At 43.6% G+C, this 16,129-nt stretch overlaps 1 protein-coding gene across 4 annotated transcripts in view; it reads left to right on the top strand.

Moving 5' to 3' along the window:
* The window catches only part of PRDM2 (PR/SET domain 2), a gene marked incomplete at its 3' end in the record, with an annotated part of 120,018 nt that extends 107,241 nt beyond the window's left edge, over window positions 1–12,777 (top strand). For 3 of the 4 annotated variants that reach the window (XM_084651387.1, XM_084651388.1, XM_084651385.1), the window contains 2 exons: window positions 8,375–8,505; window positions 10,301–12,777. In XM_084651387.1, the coding sequence (XP_084507513.1) occupies window positions 8,375–8,483 (109 nt within the window). The remainder of the gene's footprint in view (window positions 1–8,374; window positions 8,506–10,300) is intronic. The other variant, XM_084651386.1, reaches the window with a different exon arrangement.
* Window positions 12,778–16,129: the final 3,352 nt, after the last annotated feature.

Raw genomic sequence — 16,129 nt, 5'->3', positions numbered from 1 at the left:
TTTGGCTGTTCAGTTCTTTGGGGTGTGAGGGGTTAGAGAAATGCTAGATGATTCACTCTTGCCCCATTGTGCTGCCTTGCGTGGTTTCACCAAACTACATGGCCCCTTTCTTAGGGTTTCATTTTTAGATTCCTTGAGACTCTGTCCGTGCACAAATGCGTATTAGAAGTGTAACCCATTGTGCAGTTTGTGTTCCGTAACTCCTTCTGTGCCTGAGCTGCAGAGAACATGCCTGCTAAGTCTGCCAACTAGGACACTTAGCCCTTTAGTTCATGATCTTAGCTTTGCTGGCCCTAGCTTCAGTCCCCAGTGACAATCAAGGTGACAGTTATTACACTAGTAACTAGACTGGCTTGTGTATGTGTCAGTTCCCTGCAGTACTGCAAACGCATTATCACATCAAAGCGTCTTTTAAATCGGCTACACCCAAAGCGTTTTTTCCCTGTGCTGATCCTTCTGTGTGTGTTGTTTTGTCTGAAGCAAATTACGTGATGAGATATGCAGGGCTGAACCAAGCCATTTCAGTTCTGCTAGCCCTTAGTGCTAACCAACCGTGTTTTCTCTCATGTTCTTTTTATAACTCAGCTGGGGTGAGCACATTCATATAGAGGGTAAATAAAGATTATATGAAGTCTTCCCGATCTATGATATTCTTTCTGTTGCTATTAAATGATGAGCTTTATTCGTTCCCCCAACCAAGAGGGCAATTCAGTGCACATGGAAGACTTTTATCAAACTATCCAATTAGATTTTATGGCAGCATAAAAGATGCATTTGAGTACTTCTCGTTTTAATCCAGTGTTCTTCACCTTTTGGCACTCCAAACTCAATGTGCACCTTAAAAAGGGCCGCAAGATACATTGCTGAAGCAATCCAGTCCATCTCACTGTAAAGGCTCAGGCCAAGATTTCCAAAAGCGGCCAGTGATTTCTGGGAGTCCAACTGGAGACATCTCGATGGGGCCTGAAAGCGCAGAGCATCCACTCTCTGAAAATCAGGACCCTTCCAGCCTCTGAGGCTGGGCTCCCAGAAATCACTATTTGCTTTTGAAAATCTTGGGTGTAATTGTAAATGGTGAGTTAGATGTCACTTTGTTACATGGATTCACCTTCTCACATGTTCAGATTGCCCCCCCCACCCCCATAAGAATTGCATCAGGCTTTAAACAAAGGGTGAGGTTTTCAGGGGTCTCAGCGCTGGCCTAACACTGATCCTATGTCTGGAGTCTGTAGGAATCTTACCTTTTGATTTAAATGGGAGCAGAGTTGAGCCAGCACTGAGCAGTCTTGAAAATGCCACCCTTAGGGGGCCATCTGCACAGTGAAATTGACTTGGGGATGGCCTGATAGTTTTGTGTTGGCCTGAGGGAGCAGTGACCATTGTCGTGATGTCCCCTAAACCACCATGGCTAGACACTCCAGCTCCACACCTCTAGAAAGCTGGGCATTCCAGCTTCTCAGTGATAAATGAGCTTTTTCTAGCTTTGGTGGTTTGAGAGAATTGACCATAAAATCACATTATTTGGATTATTCCTTTGTGTCCCTTTGTTTGGTGCCTGTAAAATCAAATCTAGCCCCGTGACCCAGCTTCCCTCCCACTGGTCTGAATTGAGCACATAACACTCTCAAAAGAACTGCAGTGGGGCACACGGAAATCCTCCGTTTTGGTAAGCAGAATAAGGACTTTCCAATTCCTAAGTATATAGCTGTAGAGTAAAATGTGCAAGAAAATCTGTCAACAAATTTCTTCTGGTCCAGTAGGCCCTCCCTTGTTTCCCTTCGAAAAGTTCCCTGCTCCACAGTACAATCCATGGAACTGATGTTAGCTAATATTTCTCAGTGTCCCCTGGTGGCTGTTCTGTGAATTCACTTTCCCAGTAAGCACTATTCTAATGCAGCTGAGAGAGAGAGAGTTCGTTTAGCAAGGTAACATAGTCGCAGTGTTTCATACCTGACCGGAAGTGGGAAGTACTAAAAACCCTGTTCCCAGGTGGTTAACCAGCCCAGTTTTGCAAACCCAGAAGGTTGGCAGTTTGGAGATGCACTTGTCCAAGAAGAAAAGAAGTACTTGTGGCACCTTAGAGACTAACCGATTTATCTGAGCATAAGCTTTCGTGAGCTGCAGCTCACTTCATCGGATGCATTCAGTGGAAAATACAGTGAGGAGATTTATATATACACACAGAACATGAAAAAATGGGTGTTATCATACACACTGTAAGGAGAGTGATCACTTTAGCTCATCTTAAGTGATCACTCTCCTTACAGTGTGTATGATAACACCCATTTTTTCATGTTCTGTGTGTATATAAATCTGAACGCATCCGATGAAGTGAGCTGAATTTCACGAAAGCTTATGCTCAGATAAATTGGTTAGTCTCTAAGGTGCCGCAAGTACTTCTTTTCTTTTTGCGAATACAGACTAACACAGCTGCTACTCTGAAACTTGTCCAAGAGGTTTTTTGAACCTACTGATGTCAGTCTGCATCTGCTGAAGTTGGTTTGCTTATGGATCTTAAATTGATGATGATAGAGGGCAATAATTATGCTCTATGTTAAGAACTAAACCAGGTTGTGATTGGGTGTGGAGGATGTGGAGCCGGGGGGGAGGGGGGAAAGAGACTTCTGACCGTGTACATATTTTGTTGTTAAATTAGGGGATCAGAAACTTAAGCTCTCCAAGAAAAACATTTTTCAATTAAGTCAAATATTAAACCCTAAAATCCTCACTACAGTTCCTTTAAATTCTGTCCTCTTCACCATATACTAACACTGGTTAATGCTCAAATAAATTTGTTAGCCTCTAAGGTGCCACAAGTACTCCTTTTCTTTTTGCAGATACAGACTAACACGGCTGCTAATCTGATAACTGGTTATTTTGTTACTATACTGCCCCATTTATAATGTCTCAGCAGGATCTTTAATCCTTTTGGATCTCGATTTATCTAGCAATCATGACAAATAGCCTCCGGGCTTCATTCCCACTAGTTACACAGCTGATGTTTCTGGGACTTAAATGGGTAATGTGGAGGACTGAAAAACACCTTTCAAGAATGTAAATTGCTCACCTCTGGTGGAAGACAAGGTAATTTGCATGAAAATGCCAAGTGCTCTTTGTAAAGGAGGGGAGTGTATGTTTAATGTACCTTTTTCTAATGGGCTAGCTAAATTACACATCCTTCTGCTTCCAACCCAGTGTTCAAGGGTTTGGGGAGGTTGGAGCAGTAGACATTAGAGGTTTTGGAAAATGTTACTTTTCACTGAAAGTCGATTGCTTTCAAACCCTTCATCTCTACATTTCAGAGCATTGCGGTAGATTCTACTGCTGTAACTCTCTCTAAAATCAACGGCACAGCCGTCCAGCATACTGGAGCTGTGTCCCTAACGTACAGGGAGGAGCCTTAGGTCTTGTCTACATGAGCAAGTTGCCCTGGTTTAACTCAAACCAATTTAGTTAATATGGTGCAAACCCCCCCTCCCCCCCGTGTGGACACTCCTATTTTAGTTTGAGTGTCTAATTATAACTTAGTTTAAATCAATTAGGAATTTTACCAAAACAAGCCAGACCAATATAACTCCCTTTATGTCAGTGTAACCGTGTCTATTCTAGGAGGTTGTAGGTTTGTCAATTTTGGTTGGACGTGTTCCTGGAGGTTTCATTATGACATAATCTTTAGGAATTAAAGATTAATCTTTAATTCCTGGAGGGTTGGCAATCCAAGCCGCTGCACTGATTTAACTAAATCTTTTTTTTTAACCAATTTAGTTAGATCCGTACAAAAACCTTGTTCAGACAAGCACTTAATGATACTTCTCTTTGCCTTCCCCCTGTACACTCCTTATTTTTTTCTGAGGTCAGCCCAGTTCTGCAGTGAGAAGTATCTCTTGAACTGTGGTGCAGGAGTGGACTTGATACGCTACTGAGGCTGCATCATAACTGGGCATCACCACCACTGGGCTGAAATTCTCTCCCCTTTGCTCTGCCCCCCTGCTAGCCATGGTGGGGGCGCTAGCATCAGTGAGGCACAGGGGTTTGGTTACAGTGCCTCATTGTCATTATTGTCCCCGGTGGGGAAGTGGCAATGGTGGGAGAACATCTGCAAGTGTCCAGTGTCCATGCCAGCTGACAGAGCGATAACTGATTTTAGAGCTAGTGCAGTTGCAGGATTTTCAAATGCTTTAATGTGCATGCAGTGGCTTACTGACTTCTTGGCAATATCTCTCACCTGCTCGCTGATCCACCTGTCCTAAAAGCAGAGCTGCAACTATTGTAAGAAGGTTTCAGAGTAACAGCCGTGTTAGTCTGTATTCGCAAAAAGAAAAGGAGTACTTGTGGCACCTTAGAGACTAACCAATTTATTTGAGCATGAGCTTTCGTGAGCTACATGCATCCGATGAAGTGAGCTGTAGCTCACGAAAGCTCATGCTCAAATAAATTGGTTAGTCTCTAAGGTGCCACAAGTCCTCCTTTTCTTATTGTAAGAAGCAAGCTCATGAGCCTCCCAAGAGGTTAATTTAAGGTCAATAGAGATCCGGCGTGTTTTTCTGTGGGATCCAATCATTAAAATTGTTCATAACAGTGCAGGGCTCCATCCTGACCCATTCAGAACACTTTGTGGGCATAACAAGCTCCGTAAATATTGCAAAAATGGAAGCGAAACAGAAGAGCCTTGTGTTGCTGTTGTAGACAGGTCCAATGCATCCTACATCTGTCCCAGATGGGCTTCATGTGGTGTTTGGGGTGTGATCCCCTGCGACTGTTAGTCATTTATTGAGTTCATTCCTGATGCATTAAGTTGCTACATCAGTGTCGGTTCGTTCTGCCATCCCTTGCCCGGCTCCAGACAATGCTACGCCTTCTCTCTGGCTGGGAAGGCAATGGCACCACCATGTGGGGGATTGTTATGTACTTCTCTGAACAGGGCTCTCGCTGCAAAGGATGGGAGCTGGCTGCTGCTCTGATGAGTAGAGGTCAGCGCGTGTCCCATCGCACAGGCTGGCGTGCATTGCCATAAATGATGTTTAGCTTGCACTGAGAACGTTCCAAGTGTTGTGCCTTTGTGAAAAGGCCCTGGCCTGCTGTGGTGTTTAAAACACGTTCATTTCCTTGGTTTTTAACACATCTTTGCTGCTACCGCTTTCAAGCTTTAAGGTCGTGATTCAGTGAATACTTTTCCACCCCTCTCACACAGGATGGGGCGTCTTTCCTTTATTCTGAGCTGGCTGACTTTCTGAAAACCCCCACGTAAGTGGTGGTGTTGGAACTTGCTATTGCACAACACAGCAAAGTAACAATGATACTACTGCTTGGTGCTTCTCAGCGGAAGATTTCCGCGATCGCCACAATTAACAACTCGTGCACTGTCCCTTTGGACAGCATTGAGCCCTACTGAGTGAGGAAAGCTTTGCAGGGACAAAATGGGGGAGGGAGGGCCAGTAGTAAATATCCCCTGGACAGGACACTCCCTCCTAAGCCAGGATGGACAGCCAGTGCATGTCTGATCTCGACTGACAGCTCTGAAATGAAGATATAAGCCATGAATTGAAACCAGGACCAACTGGGGTGAAGATAATCTTCCCCCCCCCCCCCACACACACACACTCCATGCCACTTGTGCATGGGTGAGGTTACCCAAGAGTCCAGCAGTTCCTCCACACCACAAGTCGGGCCCTCTGTGGCACGTAGCTTGACCCCATTCCCCCACCATCCCAGGAGAGTAGGAGAGGACCAGGAGCTGCAGAACAGTCCATGGTGGAGGGTGGAAGATAATTTGCACAAGCTTCTCCCCTTGCAGCAGCAGGAGATATGTGGATTCTTTGCACATGCACACATCCCCATCAGGATCTATTGACCTGATGTAGAGTCTCTTAGACCTTGTGTTCACTGGGAAGAAAGGTGTGTTCTTGGGTAAAATCCTCATGAAGACGAGGCAGGTTGTAGTTTTCACATTAGCAGGTCAAGGTAAGGACTATGGGGAAGTCTAAGGTTTACCTCAACTTGCTAACACATACTAGATCTACAAAATGCCTTGTCTCCATTAGCATTTGACCTCTTGAGTTACCACATACTAGCTAATTTGAGGCAAGAACACACCTTCTTTCCTAGTGAAGATGCACCACGCAGGAGTCTGATGGAATTTGAGGACTGCCAACATAATGGCACAGCAACAGGTTTCCCACAGGCACTCTTACAACAGACAGCACTCACTAGCCTTTGGCACAGGAAACAGTCCATAGTTAACCATATGGCTTCAGTGATTTTTAAGTAGAGAACACGAGACAAAGTGGTCAATAAAATATCCAGGAGTTAATTTTCAGCCTCAATCTGGCTCTTTAAAAAACATTCTCAGTCTCTCACACCCCAAAACACAAGGTAAGGGATCTACTGTAAGAACTAGTTGAAATGCAAAAAAAAAAAAAATTTGGATCTACTTTAATGTTGGGGGTTGAGTTTTTGGGAGGAGGGGTAAGAGGTGAATCTTTTCAGGCATGTTGCCTGCCTATATTTTATTTTTCATTCTATATGTTAAGGTGCACAAAGGTCTTTGGGCATTTGCCTAATACATGAATGTGTATTATTATTAATTTTATAAAGGACTTTTGAAAGTTGCAAGGCATCCTTGACATTAATCAATATTTAGGTGGACACATTCTGCTTAAAAAAATCCAAGCCAAACTTATTTTCTTCCTTGTGTTACCAGTAACATGTTAATTGCTAAAATCAAAAGAAAGGTCAACTTTTATTTACTTGTTACCATTTCCATTATTTCATTTGGGAGCATTCATCATCTTGGGCAATGAAAATTGGCTTTTTTTCTACTGGCCGTTTTCACTTTCTGGTTCTCATGCACTTGCCCAGTGCTACAATGTTTACATATGCAAACACTGCAGACTCAAATCCAAACTAAACAACTATTTTCATGGATTATTTTAAACATCCCAGAAAATATTTTTATTAGGCCTGATTGACATTTTTCTATTTTCCAAATGTTGATGACAAATTCACACTTTTAAAAAATTGATTAAATTTCATGAACCATTGTACAATTTTTAAAAAAACAGTTCTAATTTGATACCAGGTTTTGTGAAACATTTTACAAAACCTACGGCTGGGGACTATCATTAAGGTCAAAGGTCCCTTTTCAAAGATTTCCTTTGAACTGTAAAAATATGCTGGAGCAAAAACTAGCTTCTTGAGTATTGTAGTAATAGATTTTTGAAAGAGGTCCCTCTGTTGGAATGTAAGTTGATAATAACATAGTGTTAGTCTTGGTCAGGCTCTGCATGTGCAATATGCAGGGTCGTTACCACAGCTCTGTGTACAAACACTGTACAGATTTGTGCAAATAACCGGTGCTGTGGTACTGGCAACCACAAGTGTTCAAAAATCATGAAATATTTCTTTTAAGCCGGAATGCTTTTTCAAAAACTAATAGATGTGTGATTCTTTTTATCCTTGCCTTTTGGTCTTTTAGCCTTTTACATGCTCTTTTCGCCTTGTCAGTAGCTTTTATCACCAACCCTGAAAACTAGAAACATAATTTTTATTTTGAGATGAAAGATGAGATTCTCACGTAGTCACAGGATCCGGGGACCTAGGGCTGAAGGTAAAAAGCAAATATCAAAAGCCTTGCAATAAAATCATAAGAGTTAACCACTCTGCTTTTGGTTATTTGTGTGTGCAATTATCTGATTTGCAAGAGCTTTCGTGGTGATGGGGCATGCAGCTTAGGAGTGTAGTTGAGCACCTGGCCTTTTTGAACACCTTACCCTGTTAGTGTATGTGTTTTTTTTATGTAATGTGAAATGCGTTTTGCATCAACACAGATGCAAAACAATGACATGGCATGGCGACATGACAAAATAGACCCTGACTCTGCCAGCTATTCTGCACAGGGGGCCCGCTGCAGTCACAGCCCTGTTGACTATTGATGTCCAGTTTGTCCTTCCTGGAAGGTTCTCCACATAGTTCTCTGATCCTGGACATCGGGGAGGCGGTGAGGCGGGGGAGAGAAGGGGGTCAGGGAGAACACACTCAACTTTCTCCTGAGTTTTCACCTAAATTGACTAAAGGGTCACTGCAGAGCAATGCAAGACACCCCCTCGTTTTCATGAGCAACTTTGGCAGCACCTGGGTCTAGAGCCTTTGTACAAAGTCAGTTGGAGCCAATGGAAGGTCTCCCAGTGAGCTTTGGATCAAGCCTGGGAAAGGTACCCCGGCTTTCATATGATACTGGGCCACCAGCCTGGCAAGTAGGTTGGGGTAAATGTTTGAACTGAGATTGTGTGTTGGATATGTGGCCTGCCTCTGCTTTTATCCCAAATATGATGTGTGTGCGTGTGTGAGAGAGAGTTTCTCCTGCCTCTTTATGCAGTTACAGACTCCGCACGGCCTCTAGATGTCCCCCCTCCTCTTCTCAGAACACCAGCACCAGGCAATGCAAGAGATCCAACTGCACGACGGCCCACTTCTTCAAGGAATAGACTCTTCTGCACATCAAACCAGGTACAGCAAGGCAGTTGCCCCTGGTACTGATGACCACACAGCGCTTTGTGATGCTTTGCATTTCTGTAGCCAAAGCACTTTACAAATGTTAGCTCACCTCAGAGAACCCCTGTGAGGCAGCTAACTATTGTCCTCAGTTACTGGTGGGGAAACTGAGGCACACAGGCTCAATGACTTGCCCAAGGTCACAAAGAGAGCTGGGAATAGAACTCTATATGTGAGTCCTAGTCCCCTGCTTTAGCCAGGCCCATAAGACCATCCTTTCCTCTTGTTCTGAAACACCTAGACCCGTTGGACCCATAGGTTCAAGTCCCGGCAGGGTTGATTTAGCGCTCCATTCTCCTTCAACAGGAGAACAGAGTTCCACTCCATGCCCTATGTGAGAGCCTTGTGGAAGAGGCCTTAAAGCTCACTGTGCCACTCCTACAGGTGGATCTTTGAGCCCTTGGCAATTCTTATAAGTGCTCCGATTCTCCATTCCTCCTGTGCTGCTGGGCAGGGATCTGTGTGCCATTTGCTTGCCACCCTCCACCTCAGACAGGACCGCATTTCTTTTCTGCTGTTCGCAGAAGTGCTGAAGTGCTTTGAGATCCTATGGGACGAAAGGGCCAAAGGCTTAATGTCACTCTATTCTTAATATCAAGGCAACTGCACCCAAACCACCAGGGGATGCCTTGGCAATGTGCCAGTAGCTTAAGAACTAGACCCCTTATTTGCATATTAATTTACATATTTAATAGCCTTGACTTCACTATTTGCTTCTTTGGTAGGAGACATTTTTAATACAAAAAATAGTGCCATGTTGCATTTTAAATACATTAGCTCAGATCCTCAGCTGGTGTAAATCAGCATAGCTTCATTGTAATCAAGGGAGTGACATAAATTTTCCTCAGCTGAGGATCTGGCCCAGTCCCCCTAGTGATCCTGAAATGACTCACTTCTCCGTACATCAGAGGAAGTTTTATAGATTCATAGATATTTAGGTCAGAAGGGACCATTATGATCATCTAGTCTGACCTCCTGCACAATGCAGGCCACAGAATTTCACCCACCACTCCTAAATTAGTCCATTTTGACTAATCCGGGTAGTTGAAGAAGCCCAACTCAGTAATAAAAAGTTTGTTGAAAGCTGCTAAAGTGCTGTTGGATAGAACCTAGTGGATAGAACACTAGATTGGGACTCAAGACCTGGATTTTAGTCCTGGCTCGGTCACTGGCCTGCTGGGTGACCTTGGGCAAGCCACCTCGTCTCTGTGCCTCAGATTCACCGCATGCAAAATAGGGATAATGATACTGACCTCTTTTGGGATCTACTGATGAAAAGCACTACATAAGAGCGAGATATTATTATTACCACTTATGTGCGTAAAGTTAAGTACATGTGCAAATGTCTACAGGGTTGAGATCCTAGATGGGTGCAGGGTCTTGAACCCTGAAATAGGTTTATATTTGGTTAAACTAAACTGTAAATGAAATAGAGAAAATTAGTATTATGGGAAAAAGTTAGTACGATAAGAAAACCAAACTGCCTCCTGCAGTATCAGAAATGGTGGCGAATAGTAAAAATTTAACATTGATTGGACAGTGATATCTGAGTTTCTCCTGTTATTTCTTGTTGTTAGAATAGGGGAGACTATGACTTTTCACATACCACTTTGGGTAAATGGTGACTTTTCTATGGAGACCACCGTTATTGCAGGTGATTATGTGTATTTGCAGGCACAGGACAGTGCTGAACTGAGAAGATGAGGCAAAGTAATCCTTAGATATCATAATCTGTTCTGTTCATTCCCAGTTCGAGTGAGACCAGGAGCTCATCAGGAGAAAGAGGGGGGCCAGTGGTATTCTGTGCCAGAAGCAACGGCATCTTGTTGTCATTGTCCTTCTTTGCAGAGAGCGAGTCATGAACTATGGAGGCCGGTGAAAGGATGATTCTATCGCATCCCCTGCAATATGAAGTCCACTCATCCAGAGCCACTGGAACAGCATGGGAAAACATTCAGAGAGAATTGTAGATTGTTGTGACCACATTGGGAGGGCAGGTAGATTTGGGCAATTCTTCTCTTTCTGTTGGAACGTAGAGGGGTTGGACATACTATGCAATTACATCTTCAAAAGACTGTTACATCATTTTATCTTCTAACTGTACTGTACACTTTATAGAACTGAGCAACCCATTGAAAATCCACCCAGAGTGGAGAGTTTGCTGAGGTGTTCATATCCCAAATCTGTGGGTACCCCAATCTGAGCGTGTATCATGACCTTTAAGATGTTGGAACATTGCAAAGGTTGTGATGCCACTGCTTTTAGAAGATTGTAGGACTCGCATCTCCTGGAAACTCACCTGTTAAGTGGTCTCTCAAATGCAGTGATGGTGTCAGTCCAGTTTTCTAATGGGACAAGCGTTCATTTTGCGAAAAGCTTCCGTTATATTTGGCACTAGCTCGGCACCCATTCATTGCTGCCATGATTGAGTTTTACAAGCATTCCTAAAATGCCCATCACAGTGCATGGTACCAAGCAACATCTTCCCACAAATAGGGAGGTTAGTAATTGTGACCGTCCATTAGAGCCAATTTAGTTTGGTTAGGCTTAGAGAGGAAGGAGCCATGATGATTGACCACAGCCTGTAAAGACGAAGTTTCAGGGTGTTGCAGTTAGTGAGAAGGCTGAACAAAGAGATATATTCTCTCTTGCTCATAAAGGGCCTCGTTCACGCAGGTCTATCATATGGCAGAGGTGACCTCTGCTTGCTTCCACAAACTTCACCTTTGTAGTTGCTTAATGAATTTGGATGTCCAATACCCATTAAAAATTAATGTAAACCACATATCCAAAGCCACTGGGCAGCTTTGAAAATCTCAGCACACTGATAAAGCAATTTATGGGTCTTAGATATGTCTAGGAGCCTGCCCCATTGTACCTAATCTCCAAGTTACAGTCATTTAGCTTTATCGAAAGGTCTCCACAATAGACTCTGCTGTACTGGATGCAGCAAATTCTCTTTTATTTCATTTACCTGTCCTTGTTTCTTCCTTTTTTCATGATCCAGAATTTGTATGGCAACACCTGCACTAGAGTTCTTTAGAAAACGGATGATCTTCCTGTATGTTTTGACAGCACCTAACATTGTAGCAACAAATCGGAGAAAAATACCAGCACCACTTTGAGGTATCCCTAAAGTTTCCAGTGCAATGTTGTTAGACAATGAGCATGTTTACTAAGTGATGTATTTTCACTTGTCACTCAGGGGCTCTTGCTTAAGAGATGCCTCATGTTGCGGCCTGAACTATACTTAAAATAGCCCACTCTTTTGAGACCTCCCTCAGTATCTAGGAGTGGGCAAGGTGTTTTTAGAAATGGAGATTCTGGCTTGGATTCTGCTGGGCTTAGTGCCTTTAAGGTAGACCTGTGACATTACTAAAGCTGAATTTTGTGCAGTTTACTTTTCTTTGGTTTTTTTTAGAGTGATATTAATTATACTGTTCAAGAAACTCAAGGAGAGAAGTGTGTAAATGCTGTGATTATATGACTACTTTTCCCAGAGCAGTTTTGGTTTATCATGCAAACCTGTAAATATGTATTTACAATTTTAAAAGCACGTCTTTGCGTCCCTATTGTAAATGCTCCATTTTTAAAGTTTTGTATCTTGTTACTCCACTAAAGATTGCAGCACCCAGTTTGACCTTGCATCAGTCCACACTAAAAATCCATTACAGTCTGAGCCATGGTAGAAAAATATCCACACCATCAACAAGAAATGTCCCATTATTGCAGTAAACTTTTCACTGTTTTCCCCTTAGACAACAAAAGAAGATTCTTTGGAGGCAGGGAGTCCATCTTTGCACAATAATTGATTCAAACTCATGGCATTTCTATATGATGATGGGGACATTTTCACCTCTGCATATTCAGGAAAATTCACCATTGTTTTCCAGGGCAGAATTTCAATTTTGCAACAACCCTCCACCATGCCTGCTGGTGAAACTTGTGAAATTTTGCCTTTGACCTCCTCTTCCCCCCCCCCAATCACAAATTCTCATGAAAATTCAAGGCGGGGGGGAGACCCAGGTTTTGCATGTACAAATTTGCAAGGCTGACGCTGGTAGCTCTGCAGCACTCTCATGACACTTGTTTTTAAAATAAAAAATTCAGTATAAACAATGTGAAGACGTGGTGTTACCTGGTGGGGCTTGAGTTCTGAACATTGCTCTGGAAAACTGAAGACTCTGTCTGCCATGTAAAGAAAAAACAATAAACTAATGTGATGAACTGTCGTGTGGGAACGGTTACTGACTTGCCAGTACTTTCAGTCCACCAGTTTTGAATCACAGCCATGCAACAGGAGGGGCTGAAATGGAGAATTCCTTTGTGGGTATCTCCTGTAACTTAAATGCGGCCAAAGGATTTTTTTTTTTTGGAGGCGGGAGAGTGGAGGGGAGAAAATCACTGTAAATAAATGAATATTCCCAGTGTAACACTGGGTGTCAAGGGCCCAGACCTGCTAATAATTATGAACAGGAAGGGCTGAGTGCTCCCTTTATGTCACTACCATCTGCCATCTTTTCGGACAAGGCCAAAGCATCATCCAAGCCTCCATGTTCTTTGGGCCCTCCACCCACCCCATCAGCTTTCTCTGCTCCTGCAGAGAGCAAAGATTCCTGCATTCTCAGGAATGTGCTCACACTCACTATGTGAAGATGCAGCAGCATGGTCTAGTGGATGGACCACTGGCCTGGGGCTCAGGAGATCTGAGTTCTGTTCCTGGCTCTTGCAGTGACCCAGGGCAAATGATTTCCCATCTCTGTGTGTCCCTTCCAAATCTTTGTCTGATCTATGTAGACTACAAGCTCCTTGGGGCAGGGACTGTCTTATGATGTGTTTGTACAGCACCCAGCACAACAATCTTGGTGGGGGCTTCTATGAACCACCACAATATGTACAAATAATAATTTAAACCGGAGAAAGCTTTTCTGAGAAAAAAGAGCCAGAGGACATAAATCGGAGCATTTTAATGGTGTGGCATCTGGACAGAGACTGCAAAAAATTACTACAATAGGGGTTAGAGAGTTTGTTAATGGAGAGAAATTTCGATGATCACGCTATGCCTGCTCTTGTCAATGCTCACAACTTTTCCTTCCACTCTGCTGGAGTTCTCCAAGAGTCCCCATTTTCAGGGAGGTAGCTTTCTGCTTTAAAGAGAACTCAAGCTCTTGATCTTTCCAAACCCTCCAGACAGTTGGACGAAGGGGTTAGTCATGTCATCTGTGCAAACTCACTCTTCTCTCCTTTGATTTCCCTCCTTGTTAGATTAGCCTATTCTCTCTCCCTCCCTCCCCCCCCCCCAAGGGAAGGGTCCTTTGCTCAATCTGTTTATGAAAATATGTTTGATATTGGTTCCTCAGACCCCTCTCTCTGGGAGTAATAGGGCTGGGAAAGAAGTCCAAGGTTAATTATACAGAACAGTATACATGTTCAGAAATGGAACAGAGTTATGTCAGCTGTATCCATCCATCCCAGCCAGACTGAGTCTTTATATCCCATTCTTCATCCCCAGCTTGTAGTTACCACCTCCTGAAAATGAGCTGTCCAGAGTTAAATGCCACTAGATTGTTAATTGCAATGGTGTTGCTGGAACGTATTTGGATGCTTGAACATGACGAACAGCCTGTGACAATCCATCCGCCTTGCCAGTGTTTCCACAATGACGTTCCCCCTTGCCCACACCAAAGGTAAATCTCATTATCATGCATGATGCAGCTCATGCACTTGATATCAGAGAAATATATGTATTCACGGCTTAGATGTGATTTTTCAGCTAAGATCAAAGCAAAACTCAAATGAATAGTCCAAGGCAGGCAAAAGGTGCCCTTTACAGGAATCATGATAATGAACTGTTGGGGCTTATCCAGTTCCCAGTAGACAGCGGTTTGCATTACAGAAGAGACATCATTCTAACGGGCACCTTTGCTGGACATCTCAACAGAGGAGCCATGAATGAAAGAACCGAGGGGACAATTAATGTCACCTACTGCGGGAGTCGTTCCAAGACAGGGTTTTAGACTCCAAAGATCACTGAGAAAGGGAAGCAAGCCACTGAAGAATCTGACATAGCTTCCCTAACCCAAGACCACCTGCCATCCAGGTAAGAGAGGCTGGGACTCAGAGGAATAGAGAGAAGGTAGGTGGGATGGCGGGTAGGATTTTCACTGGAACATTTCTCATCTGAACGCATTATCTGAGGTCTGCTCTAGAACTGGATGAAGGTGAGTAGAGTGTGGAGAAGGGTTCCCTGAACCCATTAGTTCATCTTTGTTACAGAACAACCGCATTCAATGTTGAGCAAATTAGTGGTTTGAAAAGGAGATTCTATGCTATTCCTTGTGGTGCACTGTCTGTCTATGGCTATAAAGTTTATTATGGTTTTTAAAGGATGGAGGGTGGGGAGGGTTCATTACTAGTGAATTCATTTCAGGAGCATCCTTCATTCTCAGAACAATGGCAGATTTATTGAGCCATTCCACTGGGAGTATTTGAGGGGTAGTTTTGAGGCTAAAAGCAGTAGATTTTTCCCTTTGACATCTGGAGATTCCTTCATGCCCCATAAGACTGTGGTGTTACTTAAAAGTCACCACTTTGTTATTGTTGATTAATGCTGTTAGCTCGTTTGAAGCTGCATACCGAAGTCAATGCGCTGTCTTTTGCCCGCAGTCCACTTTTGCAGCCTTGATGGTTTTTTAAAACCCTAGTTTCAATTAGGTGATGAGCAAAACCAGACTTCTCTGACCATAAATCTCTCACTGCATGAGAGCAGCTCTGAAGTGTTCCTTTGCTGGCTGGCTAGATGTCATTTGCTCTCACTTGCTGTCCAAGTGGCCGCAATCTCCCCTTTGAAAGGAATGAAGACAGGCTTGGTGTTTTGGCTTGTGGAAGAAGATACTTTCACAAAGATACCTTCACAAAGATAAGGGGGAAAACCCTCCAACTATTACTGTGGCTGCCCTTGTGCCACAACATAAAATCACCCACAGCTGCAGTCTCCAGGGGGACAAAAGCTGGAGATGATGAAGCAGCTGGTGAACAAACCCTTTGGGGAAAAAAAAAATCTCAGCCAGGCCTCTCAAGACAGAGGATGGAGAGTCTCACAGAAGAGGAGAAACCTGGTTTATCTATTACCATCTTTGATGCCAATGGCCAACTAATGTTCCTTGTAGGCTATGTCTGGAGAACAGTGCGTGTAAAGGTTAAAAAAAAAAAACAAGGAAGACACTTACAAGTGTCAGGATCCCCTAGCAGCTTGTCACTGTGTATTAGATACGGGGCAAGCTCCTGAGGGGACAGACTAGAAATAGTGTAAGAGTCAAGCACTAAGGAACGTGCTTTCCTTGTTCATGGGGAAGGGAGCCTTTTGCCTCTAGGTCACTTGTTTGAGTCTAGCCTAGGTCAGGGACCAAAAGTCACTACAAGCTGATGGCTAGTAGCCTATGTGAAACAAGCAGGGGGTGCTCTCCGTATCTCTAGTGGACCCCAGCACAGGCACATGACCCATCATAGCTGGTGCTGTCAGCAGAGAGGCCAAAAACTGAATAGCCCCATGAAGCCCCTCAGCCCTAGAGACGGTCCC

Source organism: Lepidochelys olivacea (assembly GCF_965140295.1).
Source record: "Lepidochelys olivacea isolate rLepOli2 genome assembly, chromosome: 18".
Lineage (NCBI taxonomy): Eukaryota > Metazoa > Chordata > Testudines > Cheloniidae > Lepidochelys > Lepidochelys olivacea.
Note: the sequence above shows the minus strand (reverse complement) of the source record. Positions and strands in the feature narration are given on the sequence as shown.